This window comes from Leptodactylus fuscus, chromosome 11, assembly GCF_031893055.1.
Source record: "Leptodactylus fuscus isolate aLepFus1 chromosome 11, aLepFus1.hap2, whole genome shotgun sequence".
NCBI lineage: Eukaryota > Metazoa > Chordata > Amphibia > Anura > Leptodactylidae > Leptodactylus > Leptodactylus fuscus.
In genome coordinates, this window is record NC_134275.1 from 35,098,117 (window position 1) to 35,114,989 (window position 16,873).

General features: G+C 43.6%; 1 protein-coding gene across 2 annotated transcripts in view; it reads left to right on the forward strand.

Annotated features, from left to right (window-relative positions):
- Nucleotides 1–377: 377 nt before the first annotated feature.
- The window catches only part of LOC142185022 (protein bicaudal D homolog 2-like), a 34,560-nt gene continuing 18,064 nt past the window's right edge, over nucleotides 378–16,873 (forward strand). The window contains exons 1-5 of one of the 2 annotated variants that reach the window (XM_075260234.1): nucleotides 378–534; nucleotides 4,768–5,005; nucleotides 7,124–7,336; nucleotides 11,511–11,663; nucleotides 12,320–12,733. In XM_075260234.1, the coding sequence (XP_075116335.1) occupies nucleotides 4,805–5,005; nucleotides 7,124–7,336; nucleotides 11,511–11,663; nucleotides 12,320–12,733 (981 nt within the window). In that variant the 5' untranslated portion in view covers nucleotides 378–534; nucleotides 4,768–4,804. Of the gene's footprint in view, nucleotides 535–4,704; nucleotides 5,006–7,123; nucleotides 7,337–11,510; nucleotides 11,664–12,319; nucleotides 12,734–16,873 lie in introns of those variants that run through there. The other variant, XM_075260233.1, reaches the window with a different exon arrangement.

Consider the following 16,873-nt stretch of genomic DNA (forward strand, 5'->3'; position numbering starts at 1 on the left):
CAGGACTATACTTATCTATATCTAGTATAGGATACATCGGATATTTTGTGTCAGAAACGTGAACGGTATTTTTAAGCGCCCTTTTTGCTACAATCTCACACCAGCCCACATGAGGGCCCCCGAGGACTCACCACAGCTCACCTACTTTTTTTAACACCTTTTCTCCTGAACAAAACACAAGTGCAGACGTAGCGGCGCCTCAAGCCAGTCAACTAAACGCTGGATACGAAAACAACCAATCAGCGCCGAGTAATCTAAGGGGGCGGGCACTGCAGAAAGATTGACGGTGCAGCTGACCAATCGGGAGTCACTATGGGGCAACACTGGGGAGGACTATGACGATGCATTGGGCGGGAGAAGCTTTTCAAACCAAACGAATAGTTGGCAACTCCGGCCCCTGACTGAAGTACCGGAAACAGGCGGAGAGAGCCGGCAGCGCTCCGTACATCTCTAACGGGGCGAACAAGCGGACATTACCGGCTGCCTGCTCGTCTCCATGGCCGTGTAACATACGTCTCTGCGGTTCTCGGGTAAGTGAGTAGTTCTAGAGCTGTCCGCGGGCGGGCGCTGTTCTTATTCCATTTGTGTTTTGTTTCTTGCGCCCTCCCGTCCGGTTATTTCCTAGTGGCTATGGCTTCTCTGTAGGGAGTCCATTATTTACCTGGTGGGGGCTGCAGGCTGAGGCTCACCAGCTGGTGTGGAACTACAACTCCTAAGCATGGCGCCCACACGTATGAGGGGGGTTGTTGTACTACATCGTGTCCTTGCATCTAGCTATCTGTCTATGCCCTGGGGGCTGCAGACACAATTGGTTTGGGATACCGTAATGGTGGGCTGATATTTGGGGCTGTCCATCTGTAAACAAATTGAAACTGGCTCAGAATGGGTTAACGCGGTAAGACATCAGCATAGGTTTATATGGTGGCTGCACGATGGTATCACAGCCAAAGATGTTGGTCACCTTATACAATCCGAGTGCGGTCCAGGCTGTGTGTTGCAATATGGAAGCAGGACATACACACAGACCCTAAAGACTGTCATCTAGACCTGGGTCATACACTTGGTTGTGTGCATGATGCCTAATGCACTGTTCGCATTGCAGATTACACAACGCAATGTGGCGGTGACCTGCAAGTTGCAATGCAGCTGTTGTAACTTTCCTATGGTGCGACAAACGTGGCACTACCTGGTGACTATTAGGCTACATGCACTTAACCGAGTGTGCACGCTAAAAGGGGACTGAATTCATATCAGAATGCACTTGGATGACATCAGGTGACTTCCATTCCCTATTGACTTCAGGGGGGGGGGGGGGGGGGGGGCTGTTCCACGTTGATGCTCCAGAGCAGGATAGGGCCTGCTTTATAACCATCAGCTGAGACTCTGCCTGCATTCTCGGTTGTGTGTATGAGGTCTAATGACTCCTATTTAGTGATAAAAGATGGCACGGTTGTGCTGCAACTCCTTCATTAATGCACACCCAGAGGTACCGCCATTTCTAATTGCAAAAAGATCTAACATTGCAATCTGGCGATCTTTGGGAGCCTTGGCCTAAGTTAACTGATAGGTTTGGCCATGTAAGTGCCTTATTGCTTGCCATTCCTGATCTCCTTCCATTCTCTGTACTTATCATTTCACACATTTGACCACTGCAATACAATGGTCGCATGTCCGTGCCAGGACGTTATAGCTACCTTAGAGACCAAAGGTGGAAGAGTGTGGTGACTGGCTTCTATTATTATTGTAACCTATTCTCCTGATGTATCCCTCAGATGGCTTATGCAGAATGTAGTGTAAAAGCTGTCTCTCATATCATCAAGTCGCTGCCAAGACAAGAATAATTGACCTATCTACCATGGTGGGATATATGGAAATAGGCAAGTGGTGCTGCTCTGTGGCTTCCATTACCTGAATGAGAGCTACAGAAACAGCCTTGCACAGCTGAACTACACAGTTTCTGTACCGTCGCTGCTACAGGAGCAGTGGAGCTAAAAAATGGACTCTGTTCTTCCTGTAGCTCCCATGCATCTCTATGGCGTTACAGAAGCAGGACAGAGCAGTGCTGCTTTGCTATTTCCATAAGTCTAACCCAAGTAGTAGGGACTTGTATCAGCTATTCTAGTTTGGCAGCAGCTGAGCTGGGAATTAGTCTGAGCATTCTCAAGTCTTTCCATTTGATTGTATGGAATTTAGGAAAATAGGCAAGTAGGAAACCTCGGATATTTTTGGGAGTCCTGTAGTGAACGGAGGGACTTATGCATGCATAGCCCCCTTTTGATTTTCTTGTGGCTGTGAATGGTTCTCAGAAGTGGGATCCATCCATATCATATCCATATCAGGCACTTTCTTATCTTAGTGATATACCCAAAAATGTTGACATAATACCCCTTTAAACGGGACGTGTCATATACCACTGGAAGGCTGGCATTACGCTGAATTCAGGTCACCATCAGCTTTGCAGATATCTGTCCCAGTTTCTATTAGTTTCGGTACTGATATTACTACATAGTGACAGAGGACGGACTAAAGTTCAGCCTCATTGCTGGGTGGTGAGGCATGCATCCTTGACGATAAAAGGCTATGGAGCTGTGCAAGGATGTTACTTGGCCAATTTTGGAAGACTTGAAAGGTCCTCTTTAAAGGGGTTGTCCATGACTTTATTTGTGGCCTATCCTTAGGATAAAACATTAAACAATCATATACATCATTGGTGGAGCTGAAAGCCAACCCTGCATGTTTGGGGATGCATAAGCGCACTTCTGAACAGCTGATCCCTGTGGGGGTTGGCTATTGACCCTCCATGGAAAAGATATTGTACGGATAGTCCTTTAAATAATAAAAGAAAGTCATGAACAATTCCTTTAAGTGGTAAGGTAGCTCCTTATGTTTACACTCCTGTCTTCACTTTTGGGAGAAATGCAGTCAGTGCTGGTTAGCCGGTGTCACTGCTGACATTTGTCTTAGTGGATACAACTTGCTGACTTCTACGCCCTACTTTTTTTTTTTTTTTGCATTCACATAACTGTGAGGGTGTTGTTATGGTATTGTCATGAGGTTGGGCAGTCTGCTTATAGACCGGTGATGGGGAAGTTCATGATGGTTTCCTGTATGGTTGATGAAGGCGTGTAAAGAACAGAAGAGATCTGCTTAACCACAAGCCTTGTAATTCTCAAATCTCATTTCTCGTATGTCGAGGTCTCGAAGAGTGATAGAAGGCTGACAGGAACTGAGAATATTTTAGTTGGGTCTCATTCACACAGATGTGGTGTTCTAGGACTAACTCCAAAAACAGCACACAGACACCCCCCCCCCCCCCCCCATAGCTCTACCGAGCTAAATCTGTAACAATATAGAGATCTGTGGTGCTGTAGGATTACATTAGTAAAACCACACAGGCCAGGTATTGTAATCAAGGTATGTACTGTTGGAGATGAGTGTTGATGACCTTTCCAACACTTGGGACCCCTACAGATCAGCTGCTTTCACTTTACTGGGCAGTGTCTTCATGTTAGTTACTGTACGTGTGCCTGCCGTGCTGTTCAGTCACCACCGTCTGCAAGGGGCCTTAGCTGTGGGCCGGATTTTTTTTTTTTTTTTTTTTTAAATTGTGCATTTTGCAGTGCTCTACATTTATAGATTTTGGATAATAGAAATGCTGAGGGAATTATCCACAAACAATTGTACAGCTCTGTATACCTTTTAGGGGCCAGGGAATTTACTGCAAGCTCAGTCCCATTCAAGTCACTAATCTTGCGGTACTATTACTCGCCACGACACAGTATATGGAGTTGTTTGTTGTAATATAATGATGTAACACACTGTATTTCCTCATGGTGGGACTATTAAAGGATTATTTTACCTTAAACAACTAATCTGTTCAGGGAGTTGGAGCCCTGCCTGCAGCATAGGAGTTCAGGTTAGGGATACCTGGTGCCTTCGATCACAAGGTTTGTGCTATTTGCCTGCAAATTGCTATTTTAAATATTATTTCTATAGTGTTTTGTGACTATTTTTAGTATTATGATTTGACCAAACTGCAGACCTGTTGTAGTCTAATGCTATATTGAGGTTTTAGCTGGCAACGTTTTGCATGACTTTCAAACTGTAAATAATTTTTGCGTCTGTTATGTTGCTGGAGTCCTGATGCACAGGAACTGAGGGGGGAACCAGAAGGGAGTACCTAGAGGGGGAAAGTATAGTGGGTTATAGTTCTAGGTGGTTTTCAGCAGGTGAAATCTGCAGCAAAATTGGCACAATCCTGTTTGGTTTCGCTTCTGCTCTTTTCACAATGGATTCTAGAAGAATTTCTGTTAAAACCTTTATTTGTGAAATCATCCTTGTGAAGCCTATGCCGCATCAGTTTTCTAATGAAAACCAGTGGACACCATTGACCGTCATGGATAGTGATGCAAGCTGTATTATTCTTGACAGCAAAATTTACATAGGAGCAAGGGAAACGCCATCAGAGTCTCTGAAGGTGAATGTGTACTGAGCCCTACATGCTTCAGATCTTTGTTTTAAAACTTTGGGTGACGTTAATCACCACAAAGTAGGAGAATCTGCTTTAGGTCTTTGCTTTGTCAGATATTTAGGTCACGGGATTACTGTTATGCTTCCATTTGTTTAACTTTAAACTTTTTTTCCCTCCTCCTGGCAGGATTAGTTGGCAGGGATAGCCGTTCACTTTCCCCTCCCTCTGTTCAGTTTGTTGACCAGAAAGTAATGTCGTCGGCTCCACATCTAACGGGACTTCTGTCATTTCCACAGGTTCAGCTGCAGGTTTTCCTTGTTTGGAAGTAGAACAATGGACAGAGAAGACATTGCGGTTTTGCGGGCAGAGCTCGATCGTGTGTCAGCTGAGCTGCATGAGACGACGGAGGAGAAATTCCAGGCTGCTCAGTACGGCTTGGCTGTGCTGGAGGAGAATGCAGAGTTGAAGCAGAAGTATTGTGACCTAGAATCTGAATGCGATGCACTGAAGCTGGAGCTAACGCAGATGAAGGAGGTATGGGGGAGCTGAAGCACGCTGGAAGAACACAGCCCGCCTTTTTATGGGGTCTTGGCATAGAATAGGGGGAAAAAAAATGTACTATAGGTTTAACTATGAACCTTGGACAATAATAAGGATGCATGTTGACCTTATGTAAAAGCTGAGAAAAACAGAGCTCAGCAAATCTGTATCCGTAAGATAACCCATGTGATTCCTGTTTTTGTAGAGTTCTTCACTTTTTTTTTTTTCTAGATTATTGTAAGTATTAAATTTTTTGCAAAACTAAGTATTCACTGGAAGAGTTGGACTTAAGTTACATCACTCTGTTAGCAACAAGTGCATAAATGCAAATGTTTACTGTATATAATGAAAATTAGGTTCTTGGTAATTCTGGGCAATTATGACCTAAATCAAAATCATGATTAATTGGACATTTTACCCCAATTATGATTAATTAAGAGACCACAGATCATAATGATTGGCGGCCCAGGGATGGTGATCAAGCACATAAGTGTTGACTTGCCTTCCCTGGGCTCCGGCACAACTTCCTACTGTTTTCTGCAATTGTGATTGATGTCCGGTACCGCTGAGGCCTGTAATTGGGCCTCAGCAGTCACATGGGTCATGCAGCGTCGTGATGCTTGCGTCTGTGCTTCATGATGTCACGAGACCATCTGAGGCCCAATCACAAGCCTCAACAGTCCCTGATGTCAGAAGCACCTAAGACAATGGGGAGTTGTGCCTCAGGAGATATAAGGCCAAGGCCTCACATAGCCGAAACGCCACAGAAAAATAGCAACGTTTTACTGTTCATGCATAGTGCGTGGGATTCCAATGAATCCTGTCCACACACTGTGGGAAAAATATGCACATTGTGCATGCTGTGATTTCCAGAAACGTCATGGTCTAGGACAGGGGTAGGGAACCTTTGGCTCTCCAGCTGCTGTGAAACTACAACTCCCAGCATGCTCCATTCACTTCCATGGGAGTTCCCAGAACAGCAGAGCCAGTATGCATGCTGGGAGTTGTAGTTTTGCAACTGCTGGAGAGCCGTACGTTCCCTACCCCTGGTCTAGGAAATTGTAGCAAGTCCGCTGCGAAAACAACAGCAGTTTCCCTATAGGTGTAATGGAAGTGGAAAATCCGTAGAGGAAATCTGCTGACTTCATGTGAAAAGCGCTAAGAGAGAAACGCAGTGCATTGCCACCAGTTTTTACCACCGCACTTTTTTTTTTCTTTTTTTTTTGGCTGTGGTTTACTACGTGGGGCCTTAGCCTAACACTGTTTTATGTTTGATCGCCTTCCCTGGGCTTCCGCCTTATGTACTCTTCAGAGCTCAGTATATAAAAGCCGTTCCGATTCAGATGGAATGCGCGTATCACATTGAAAGCAATAGGTAAAAAAGCCTCCCATTGATTTCAATGTGTAGCGTGCGTATGCTGACACCCATTCAAGTCCATGGGATCTGTTTTTTACGCCACTCACTCTGAACGAGTTTTATGGGCTTATGGAAAAGGGGTGGGGCTTAATATGCTAAACTGGGAGGCAGAAATTGCACAAAATTTTGGTCATTGCCTTAAAATTTGATCAGAACGTAACTAACCAATAAGTGGCATAAAGTTAGACTAGACAGTCTGAAAGTACACCTGATTCACAGACTGCTATAAACAGTCTGGAAAATCTGGTGCATTTTAAGATTGTCTAGTCTAACTCTGCACTGTCTAAAAGATAGCTAGTTTACGTTTTCTGCCCCAAAATGTGGACCAGTGGGCGAACTGGATAAACAAATGTTTTACAAAAAAATAATTATTACACATTCTGGCCTTTTGGCATACAAAGAATCTACAAGTAAAAGTTATGTAATATGCTGTGGGATTGTGTGCATACCTGCGAGTGAGTCCAGTGTTATATAGGGAACTAATGTTTTATTGTAATGACCCTTCAGTCACTCATGGCGTCCATGCCTTGTAAATCTTCTGTGACCTGTCCTTGGATTATTCAGGGACTGCTGACATATTTACTAGTTTCGCTGAGCTCTGAATGTAAACCAATTAATGATCAAGTTTCTGTGAAATTGTCGTATTAGGCTGGAGGTTTTCCTGGTCTGTAATGGGTTATATGTCTATTTTTCAGGCGCTAGCAGAAGCTCACAGCAACCAGAAGAGAACCGCTGCCGATGGAGAAAGCAGAGAAGAAACCCTGCTGAAGGAAACTGCCTCAAGGGAAGCAAAATTTACAGGAAAAATAGATGAACTGCAGAATGAACTCCGCCAGATGAAATCTTTCATCTCCAATACCTCAGCAGACAATGAACGCCTCACTCTGGTCATACAGAACCTGAAGAAGGTAAAGTGATGGACTTCAACAAAACAAGTGTGTAATAAAAGCGTATTCCAATATTAGACATTTATGGTAGAAGCGCAAGCCTACTCAGTTTAGAAGTGGATGGTGAGAGCTGCTGGACACAATCACTTCTCCGTTAATTCTCTTTGTATGTAGCTGCGATTGCCCAGCTCCTCAGGGGGCACATATGTCACTTCTATAAATGTTTATAGAGTAGAGTATTTCCTTTAAGGAACTAATTTTGAATGATGTTTGGGTGTGCTTGGACTTCATTTAGGAATACTATTAAGGTTAAAAGGTGGACAGTCTTACTGTAAGGTCTCAGTTATAAAATTGCTGTATAATAAATGATGCACAGTAAAAACTTTTCTAAAGGCCACCTCTTTGAGAAGACCATCGCTTTATCCAGAACATGTTTTCTGTGCAGTTTTTTTTTCTTTTTTTGAGCTACTTAAAAAAAAAAAAAATAGTTTCCTGAAGCAGATTTTTATAGCTTGCAAAAAACTGTGAACTGATGCTAAAATAGGACCTTTCATGTCCTCAGGCACATGTGGTTTTATATACCGCTAGAAAGCCAACCCTGAATTCAGCGCACTGTCGGCTTTCCCGTTATGTGCCCCGGGGCAAGAGCTATCGGCGCCGTTACCGATATCTTTTCACTGTCAGAAGGGCGTTCCTGACAGTGTAGCTGGGAGCACCTCTCCTCACAGTACTGTATAAAGCTCTGTACTGTCAGAGGGAGCGTTTTTTACTGCCCAGCCATGAAGAACGCCCACCCAGTGCTAGTCTATGGACGCGTACTGTCAGGAGGGTACGGTGTTCCTCATAGCTTAGTTTCATGGCTGGACAGTAAAGAACTCTTGACAGTGCAGAGCTATGGACGGTACAGTCAGGAGAGGCATTCCTCACAGCCCACCTAGATTGTCAGGAACTCCTTTCTGACAGTGAAGAGATATCTGTAACTGCGCCGATATCTCCTGTCCTGGGGCACATAACGGGAAAGCCAACTGAATTCAGCACACTGTTGGGTTTCTAGCAATATATAAAACTGCATGTGCCTGAGGACATGAAAGGTCCTCTTTAAATGCAATTTAGGTCACCTGAGCGCGGTTTCACTGTAGATGTTTTGTGTACTTTAGTAAAAGTCTTTAGCGTCGAGACCAATTTTAGTTGGAGTTGGAAAAAGTTACTGAATCTGGTTTCCAAACAAAATGAATCATTTTTAATAATTCTGTTACAGAATTAAAATTGTTTAATTAAGTGAAGAAAGGAGTCGGCATTGGTTGTTCTACTAACTTCCCAACTCTTCTATAATTGTACAGCACCAAATTGTATATCCAAGTCCTAATAATAATAATAATACATTTTATTTATATAGCACCAACATATTCCGCAGCGCTGTACAATTTGTAGGGTTCAAATACAGACAGAAAGATACATTACAAAGAAAGTCATTTCACACATTGGGACTGAGGGCCCTGCTCGCAAGAGCTTACAATCTGAGGTAGAGAGGGTGACACGAGAGGTAGCAGGGGCGGCATTGCTTATACAGTGGTCAGACAATTTTGTAATAGAGGTTACTGTCATTACACAAACATAAAACTTTGAGCCGTCACCAGTCGTGTCCTTTAACATGTGGTTGGTGCTTGGACATATAGAGTTAGCCTGAAATGGCATCATATCATGTGGGGTAATGGAGCTGGAACAGAGGAGGGTTAAATTTTGGGGATTCTAATTACGCTATGGAAGGGTTTACATTAGGAATTGATAGGCCTGTCTGAAAAGATGTGTCTTTAGTTTGTGTTTGAAACTGTAGAAATTGGGAGTTAATCTGATTGTCCAGGGTAGAGCATTCCAGAGAGGTGGTGCAACTCGGGCGAAGTCTTGTATACGAGCGTGGGAGGTTCTGATAATAGAGGATGTAAGTGTTAGGTCATTGAGTGAACAGAGAACACGGGTTGCGCGGTATACAGAGATGAGGGAGGAAACGTATACTTCTGGATTTGTTCTGCAGTGCGTATTGCTTTTACTGTGTCAGCAGAGAAACAAGCTGGTTGGCTGTGTGCACTGCTCTTCCTGATATTTCATGAGAAGGTGTAGCTTCTGTGTAAGCCAGGAAATCCCATAATATATCAGCAGGTAGTATAATAATATAAAATAATTTCATGTTGATCCAGAGTTGGCAACTTTTTTCAAAACATGCGCAGTATTTGAAATAGTAACGTGTCAATTATACTTTCGGAAACACAGGCGGTTTCCCTATAGATATAATCGAAGTAGAAATCTTTGCAAACTTTCTGTGCAAAGCATTGTGGGAAGAACCGCGATGCATTGCTGTAGCTTAGCATTAATGATGTTTTTTATTGTTAATTTTAGCCACACCTAGTTGGTCCTGTGATCAGCCATGAGCTATTTTAGCTCATTTATTCAGCTGTAGAGGCTTACTGCTCTGGCTTCTTGCTTTTTCTATGTACTGCTTCAAGTTGTGGATTGAAAGACTTGTCTGCTTTGTGCTATCCGGAGATGTCTTGGCTGTGCCTAGCATTGTCTGCTCTCCCTTCTGTTCATTGTTGAGTAGACACTGCAGAGTCTGTGTGCAGTGTCATGTTTGCAATCACTCATTCGCAATACGCACAAGTAAAGTACAGTAAGTATTTTCATTCTCAAGCACTATTGGTTTCAATAGGCCCCTTTAGTCTTGTCATTGCTTGGAGGCCAAATTACAGATTTCCATCTCTGCTGATGTGACCTGTCTTGACTGTGTATGAGAAAATATGTAGAAGAGATTTGGAAATGGTGTCTGCTTTATTAGCATAAACTGTACTTAAGAATTTTATTTTTTGCCAAGTAGAACAGAATACTAAAGGCAGTAATACAAAATGATCTTACCAACACAAGGGGTAAAATAATACAAACCTAGATACGTGTCCACTAAAATTGGGGTCGAGAGGAGTGAGGAACAGATGAGAAAGAGGGGTAGAGGTGAAGTGGTGGGAGAAAGACTTAATACAGTGCAGAGCATGCGGAATAGAAAGCTATTACACCTGAACCGGAGAGGTTTGTCCCAGGAGCCCAGAATATTCCTTGAAAGTCCAGAATTCTATCCAATAGTACTAGGATTTATAAAATGTCGTAAGAATCTGTAGGAAGAGGCAAGATCTTCCATATGCATTACATTATTGACCTTAGAAATCTGTATTTGTCTTTTGGAAGTGTGAGTCTGACACCCGGTATCCCTGCTAGTTGGTTGTTTGTATGGGCCGTGGTACTAGTATAACCTCTGTGGTCTGCCCACTGTGTTAACCCTGCCTGTTTCATAGCAGCTGTGTGTTGTATTGATTATGGAACTTTACTATAGTTAGAGAAGAAAGATGCAGGGTATGGGTGCCTGTGTGACTGGAAAACATCTTCATAAGTGAAGAAGTCAACATATATGTCTTAAATAAACTTTTTACTTAAAACTTTAAACTTATATTATTTGTTTAGGAATATATAATTTGTAGGTATGTTTTTAATAAATATTACCATAGACTTTGCCATAGATGTCTGATAGAGGTCCCACCTCTAGGACCCACACAGTCACCAAAATAGAGGTCCCCTGACTCTTTCCCAACCCTGTTCTTATTGGTGCCGTGGCTGCAGTGCATGGGTTGGTGGCCACATAAGCACAGCTCTCTCTTTTTTTTATTTCTGAATGTATCTGCGATACAGGTCTGAGACCATAAAGAGCGGTACTGTGTCTAGACAAAGCCGGGATCCCTCTTTTTAGCTGATGGCATGATCTAATAATATCTTGGAGGGCTGTAGATAGTTTCCCAGCATAGACCCCACAGAACCTCATTCTGCCTGTATAATGGGCACAGGCCCTACCTTTGTGTTGCTGAAACTAAAAATAGCAGCATTAGTCTTCAGCCATCTGTGGCAGGTTAGTTTGTGTGGCTTTGTACAGATGCTGCTATTCTGGGGTTGTTTGCTCTGAGTCTGTAAGGATTGAGCGTTTCTTCTATTATTACATGGTGAATGATGAAATGTCCTGTAACCATGTTATTATAACGTGATGTGAACAGAGCCTTAGTCAGGACAGGTGCAGTGGGGGTGAAGGGGGGGGGTAATTTAGTGTAAACCATAAAAATGTATACTCACTGTGATCCTTAGCATTTTTTCTTTACAATTCTAGGAATGCCATGATTCGGATAAGGAGAAAGTTCAGTTGCGAGAGGAAATAAAACAGTGCAAAATTAGGGAAATGAGACAGCTCCAAGACTTCTCCGAGCTGGAAGAAGAAAATATCTCTCTGTTGAAACAAGTATCTATATTGAAGGAAAGCCAGGTGAGTAATATAGTTAATACAGCAGTCAATTTTTATTTCTGGTCTCTAGTGGTGGTCTGGTGGAGCAAATAAGGAAAGAGCAAATATCATTTTCAAATATATCTCATGTATAACGTTCTCATGATTTCCAGACTTGGGGCCTGTTCACATGGCAGAATCTGCTGTTGATTTTTGAGGCTGCTTCTGCCCTTATTTTGCCCTCCATTGTATTCAGTGAGGGGCTGAGATCAGCAGGATGCTAGAAAAATATGCGTCCTGCTGACTGTTGCCGCAGAGTCCATGGCTTGACCTCCTGCTGATCAGTGGTGGAAAGTCGATGCTCTTTCGTTGTTCTGCTGCAGCGAGGAATCTGAGGCAGATAAACGGGCCCTTAAAAGGTTTGTCTAGTCCCTTCAAAGTCTTAGAACTGTGATATAAGATTATTACGCCCCCCCCCCTCTATCCTAGCCTTCAGCAGTAATAACCAGGACACAGACCTGTGACTACTGCATTGGGGTCCTTAGTGTCGTCCTGCCGTTGGTGACTGGCCTGAGCCGTCTGAACAGATTTGCTGAAGGATGCAAAGACAGAAAATAAGAATTGCCCGACAAACTGTGCATAACTCAAGCCTTGTCTTTCATTGCAGCATTGCTGAGTAACTTACATGTATCCCACAGGTGGACTATGAAGGCATAAAACATGAACTAAAAAGACGAGATGAAGAAATCGACATTCTGAATGGCCAGGTGGATGAGCTGATGCGGCTAAAGGATATTGCGGAGCATCAGCTTGAGGAAGCCCTGGAGTCACTGAAAACTGAAAGGGAACAGAAAAATGAACTCCGGAGAGAGCTATCTGGCTACCTCAGCTATGATTCTATAGGAAACCTGCAGACACACTTTGAAGACCAAAATGAAGAGGAATTTGACAGCGGATATAACTCTGGTGGCCTAAACAAGTCAAATGGAGAAATACTGATGTCTACGCCTCGTAACAGCGACATCTTCCATCCCGGCCCTAAACTGGCTTCCGATCTCTTCACTGAGCTTAATCTGACAGAAATTCAGAAACTCAAGCAGCAGTTATTGCAGGTATTTCTCATTCTCTCCTCCCTTGCCAGATGTACTCTGCGCCATGTTTTTAATCGGATGAAGGCTTTGTAGACTTTTTATGGGTAGATTAGTGTTTATATATTTACATGCTAGAAATAACTTGCATCTTAATACATTTCCAATAAAGATCTTTGTGAGTGTAAGTCTTCAGATCTGTGGGCGTCTGAGTAGGAATGGCTAAATGTCCTGCCTCTAGGAACGAAGGACGTGGTGTTTTCAAGATTCACATGTTAGTCATGAGGTTTACATCTCTGTGCACGTACTTAAAGAGGACCTTTCACCACTTTTGGGCACATGCAGTTCTATATACTGCCAGAAAGCCGACAGTGCGCTGATTTCAGCACACTGTCGGCTTTCCCGATCTGTGCCCGGTGTACAGAGCTTACGGTGCCGGTACCGTAGTGCTCTATGGTCAGAAGGGCGTTTCTGACCATTAGCCAGAGATGTCCTTCTGCCTCGCGGCGCCAATCGCGCTGTGCTGTGGAGCGGGGAGGAACGCCCCCTCCCGCTCCTGATAATGCTCGTTTATGGACGAGCTGTGTGAGCAGAGGGAGGGGGGAGTTCCTCCCCGCTCCACAGCACAGCGTGATAGGCGCCGCGAGGCAGAAGGACGTCTCTGGCTAATGGTCAGAAACGCCCTTCTGACCATAGAGCACTACGGTACCGGCACCGTAAGCTCTGTACACCGGGCACAGATCGGGAAAGCCGACAGTGCGCTGAAATCAGCGCACTGTCGGCTTTCTGGCAGTATATAACACTGCATGTGCCCAAGTGTGGTGAAAGGTCCTCTTTAAGGGTTATTCTGTCTGTTATGGTAGGAAGCTCTTTAGTCATGTGCTGGTTGTGATGTCTTGAAACTACCCTTATATTTAGTAGGCTTTGTACAGTGAGTGTACTTTACTATTTGAAACTCAAAAGAAGAAAAACAGACACCGAGCAACCTTATAGTGTAGTATTACTGTCAAAACCAGTTTGGAATAGATAAAACCAAATAGCCTCTCACCTGTAACAGTTGTGAACTGTTCACAACTACGTATTAGGGTTGAATGACCAGGCAGAGGGGGCAGCACACCTCACAGGCACCGAATTCCAAGGGAACCCAGAGTAGACAGCAGCAATAGGGAAGTAGTGGGAGTGGCGCTCACAGGTCAGAAGTAACTTCCCAATAAACTTCAATGAACCAACATGCCCCTTTCTGACCTGTGAGCACTACTTCCCTATTGCTACTTTACTATTTGCTCCATTATACACAAGCATACAGTGCACACTGCATACAGATCTTGCCTTGTAATGGGCATAACTTAACCAATCAACCATGGCGCTCCCTGGACCCTACTTCTGATTCATTGAACCATGTCACTTCATATTCATCAGTGACCTTGCCGGTGAGCAGCTCAGCCCCATTCAAGTGAATGTGACTAGACTGCAAAACCAAGCACAACCAGTATACTGAAATCAAAGGATAGCGCCATACATTGTAAAGAAGCAGCAGCATTCACGCAAGTGTTGGAGTCTTTTCACAGAAGTATTACTCCCTCCCTAACACGTAGTTGAAGACACAGGTCCATAAAGTCCAACCTATAATCTTACAGTGTTGATCTCAAGGAGATTTTATTTTGCTTACTTTATATAGCACCATCATATTCAGAAGCGCTCTATTGTCAATCAGTATGTATCTGGAATGTGGGAGGAAACCAGAGTGCCCAGAGGAAACCCACGCCAAACTCCTTCCAGATGTTGTCCTTTGACAAGGCATCATTGCTAACCAAATCGTTCAGACCCCACCTGCCTACTATCCTACCGCATGCTTTTGTTGGCTGATAACTACATACAGCCATATAAAGATGTCTGCATTATATATTTTTTCCATCATAATACAGTTTACTTTCTCTGTCCAGTTGGTGAGGTTCATAACCATAATTTTTAGAAAAGCGGAGCTGTGTGCTGCCATTGATGGCATAAAAATCCAGGCAATGCAGTATATACACAACTCGCTGGGAGTAAAACTCATCACTGTCAATTTGTTGTTGTATGAGGTGAAGCCTGAATACATGCATAGAAACTTCTGATATCTTAAGAAATTAATAACAGCGATGCCATAGGATGGGGAAATGATCTTCTGTCTGTGCTATCCCATTACTATGAGCTTGTTTGCACAGCCGCTTTGCTTCTCCTTAGAACTCTGTTATCTCAGTGTAAATATTGGTCCTTGTGCAAATGAGTAGTGATGGAAACCATAATGTCACTGTGCACATAGGCACCCCCTAGAGATATGATGTAAGTTATAGGCTCTCTCCATGTCTATATATTCTTCTCACAACCAACAAATCCATATATACTGGATTTAAGACATTTGTAATACCCATAGTATGACAATGAGCAGATGGGATCATTATTTTCATGGTGAAGAATCTGTATAGAAACCAGCCAATGTCCCTAAAAATGAATCCTCCATCCTCTTACCATTGACGATTAGATCACTTACCTGTGATCTGTGTATCATGCAAGATAGACAATCCCCAAGTTCACAAAATGGATTAGACTGCAGTCCATACGGTAATATTGTTACCTGTTACTCACACATTGGTGTATACAAGCCAAATTAAAGAGTGGAGGATGTAGAGAAGGTATAGTGGAAAGGTTTGTACCTGTCCTATGTTTTCAACCTGTTCCTGGTTTTGGCTTACAAACATTATTGTGTGAATGGACCTTAAAGGGAGTCTGTCGCTAGAAAATCAACTTGTGAACTAATGTCACGTTGGAATAGCCTCAGGGCACATGCAGTGTAATACACCGCTAGAAAGCCGACAGTGCGCTGTCAGCTTTCCTGTTCTGAAGCGCTATCTGTACTGGTACCATAGCGCTTCGTCGTCAGAAGGGTGTTTCTGACAGTCTGTCAGGAACGCCCCTCTTCACAGCAGCGTCTACTGCACTGTACCGAGGGGCATTCCTTATTGCCCAGTGAAGATGCTAGCGGTGTGGAAAGGCCCCCCAGTACTCGTCTATGGCCCCCCGCCCTCCCCCTGTGCTCATAGCACCCCTGCATCATCACATCACGGCGACCCTTAGTTAGTCCTGTTGACGCCCCCTTTTTATGTCTCCTGATCTTCTGGCATCCGCTGCTGCGCTATATGCAGACTGTGCATTCTCCGCTGCCGTTTTCTGGTGATCTGTTACACGCTCTTGTAACAGATCACTGCAAAATGGCAGTGGAGCATGCGCAGTTGGCATATAGCACAGCAGCAGATGCCAGAAGATCAGGCAAACATAAAGAGGGGCATGAACATAACTAACTAAGGGTTGTTAAGAGGTGTTGGTGCAGGGATGCTCTGTAAGCGTAATTTGCATATCACAATAAACAGATTTTTACAGAAATGGTAGGGAGAAGAGCATGCAAGGTAGGAGTAATATAGCCTTTTTAAAGGCTGTTCCAACGTGCCATTAGGTTTTTTTTTTTGTTTATTTTATTTTAAAGATAGACTCCCTTTAACCCCTTCCCGACATGCGCCGTAATAGTACGGCGCGTGTCGGGTCTGTAACTATGGCGACCGCCCGGGAGCCGGGCGGCCGTCATAGCCGCCGGGTGTCTACTGCTTTAACCCCTCCGGCGCTGCTGTCAAAGGCGCCGGAGGCGCCATCTTCCCGGCGGCTTGTGTATACAGCCTGCAAAAGAGATGATGATTTTTTTGCAATGCATTAGCATTGTAATGCATTGCATTAGTGATCAGACCCCCTGGGGTTCAACACCCCTAGGGGGTCTAATAAATGCATAAAAAAAAATTAAAAAAAAATATAAAAAAGTATTAAAAGTTCAAATCACCCCCCTTTCCCTAGAACAAATATAAAAGTAGTTAAAAACTGTGAAACATATACATGTTAGGTATCCCCGCGTCCGAAATCGCCCGCTCTCCAAATCTATAAAAATATTTTTCCTGTTCGGTAAACGCCGTAGCAGGAAAAATAGTCAAAGGTGCCAAACCGCCGTTTTTTCACTGTTTTAATTCTGATAAAAAGTGATCAAAGCAATAACATTTCCCGAAAATGGTAGAACTAAAAAGTACACCCGGCCCCGCAAAAAAAGACGCCCTATGCATCACCGTACACCTATGTATAAAAAAG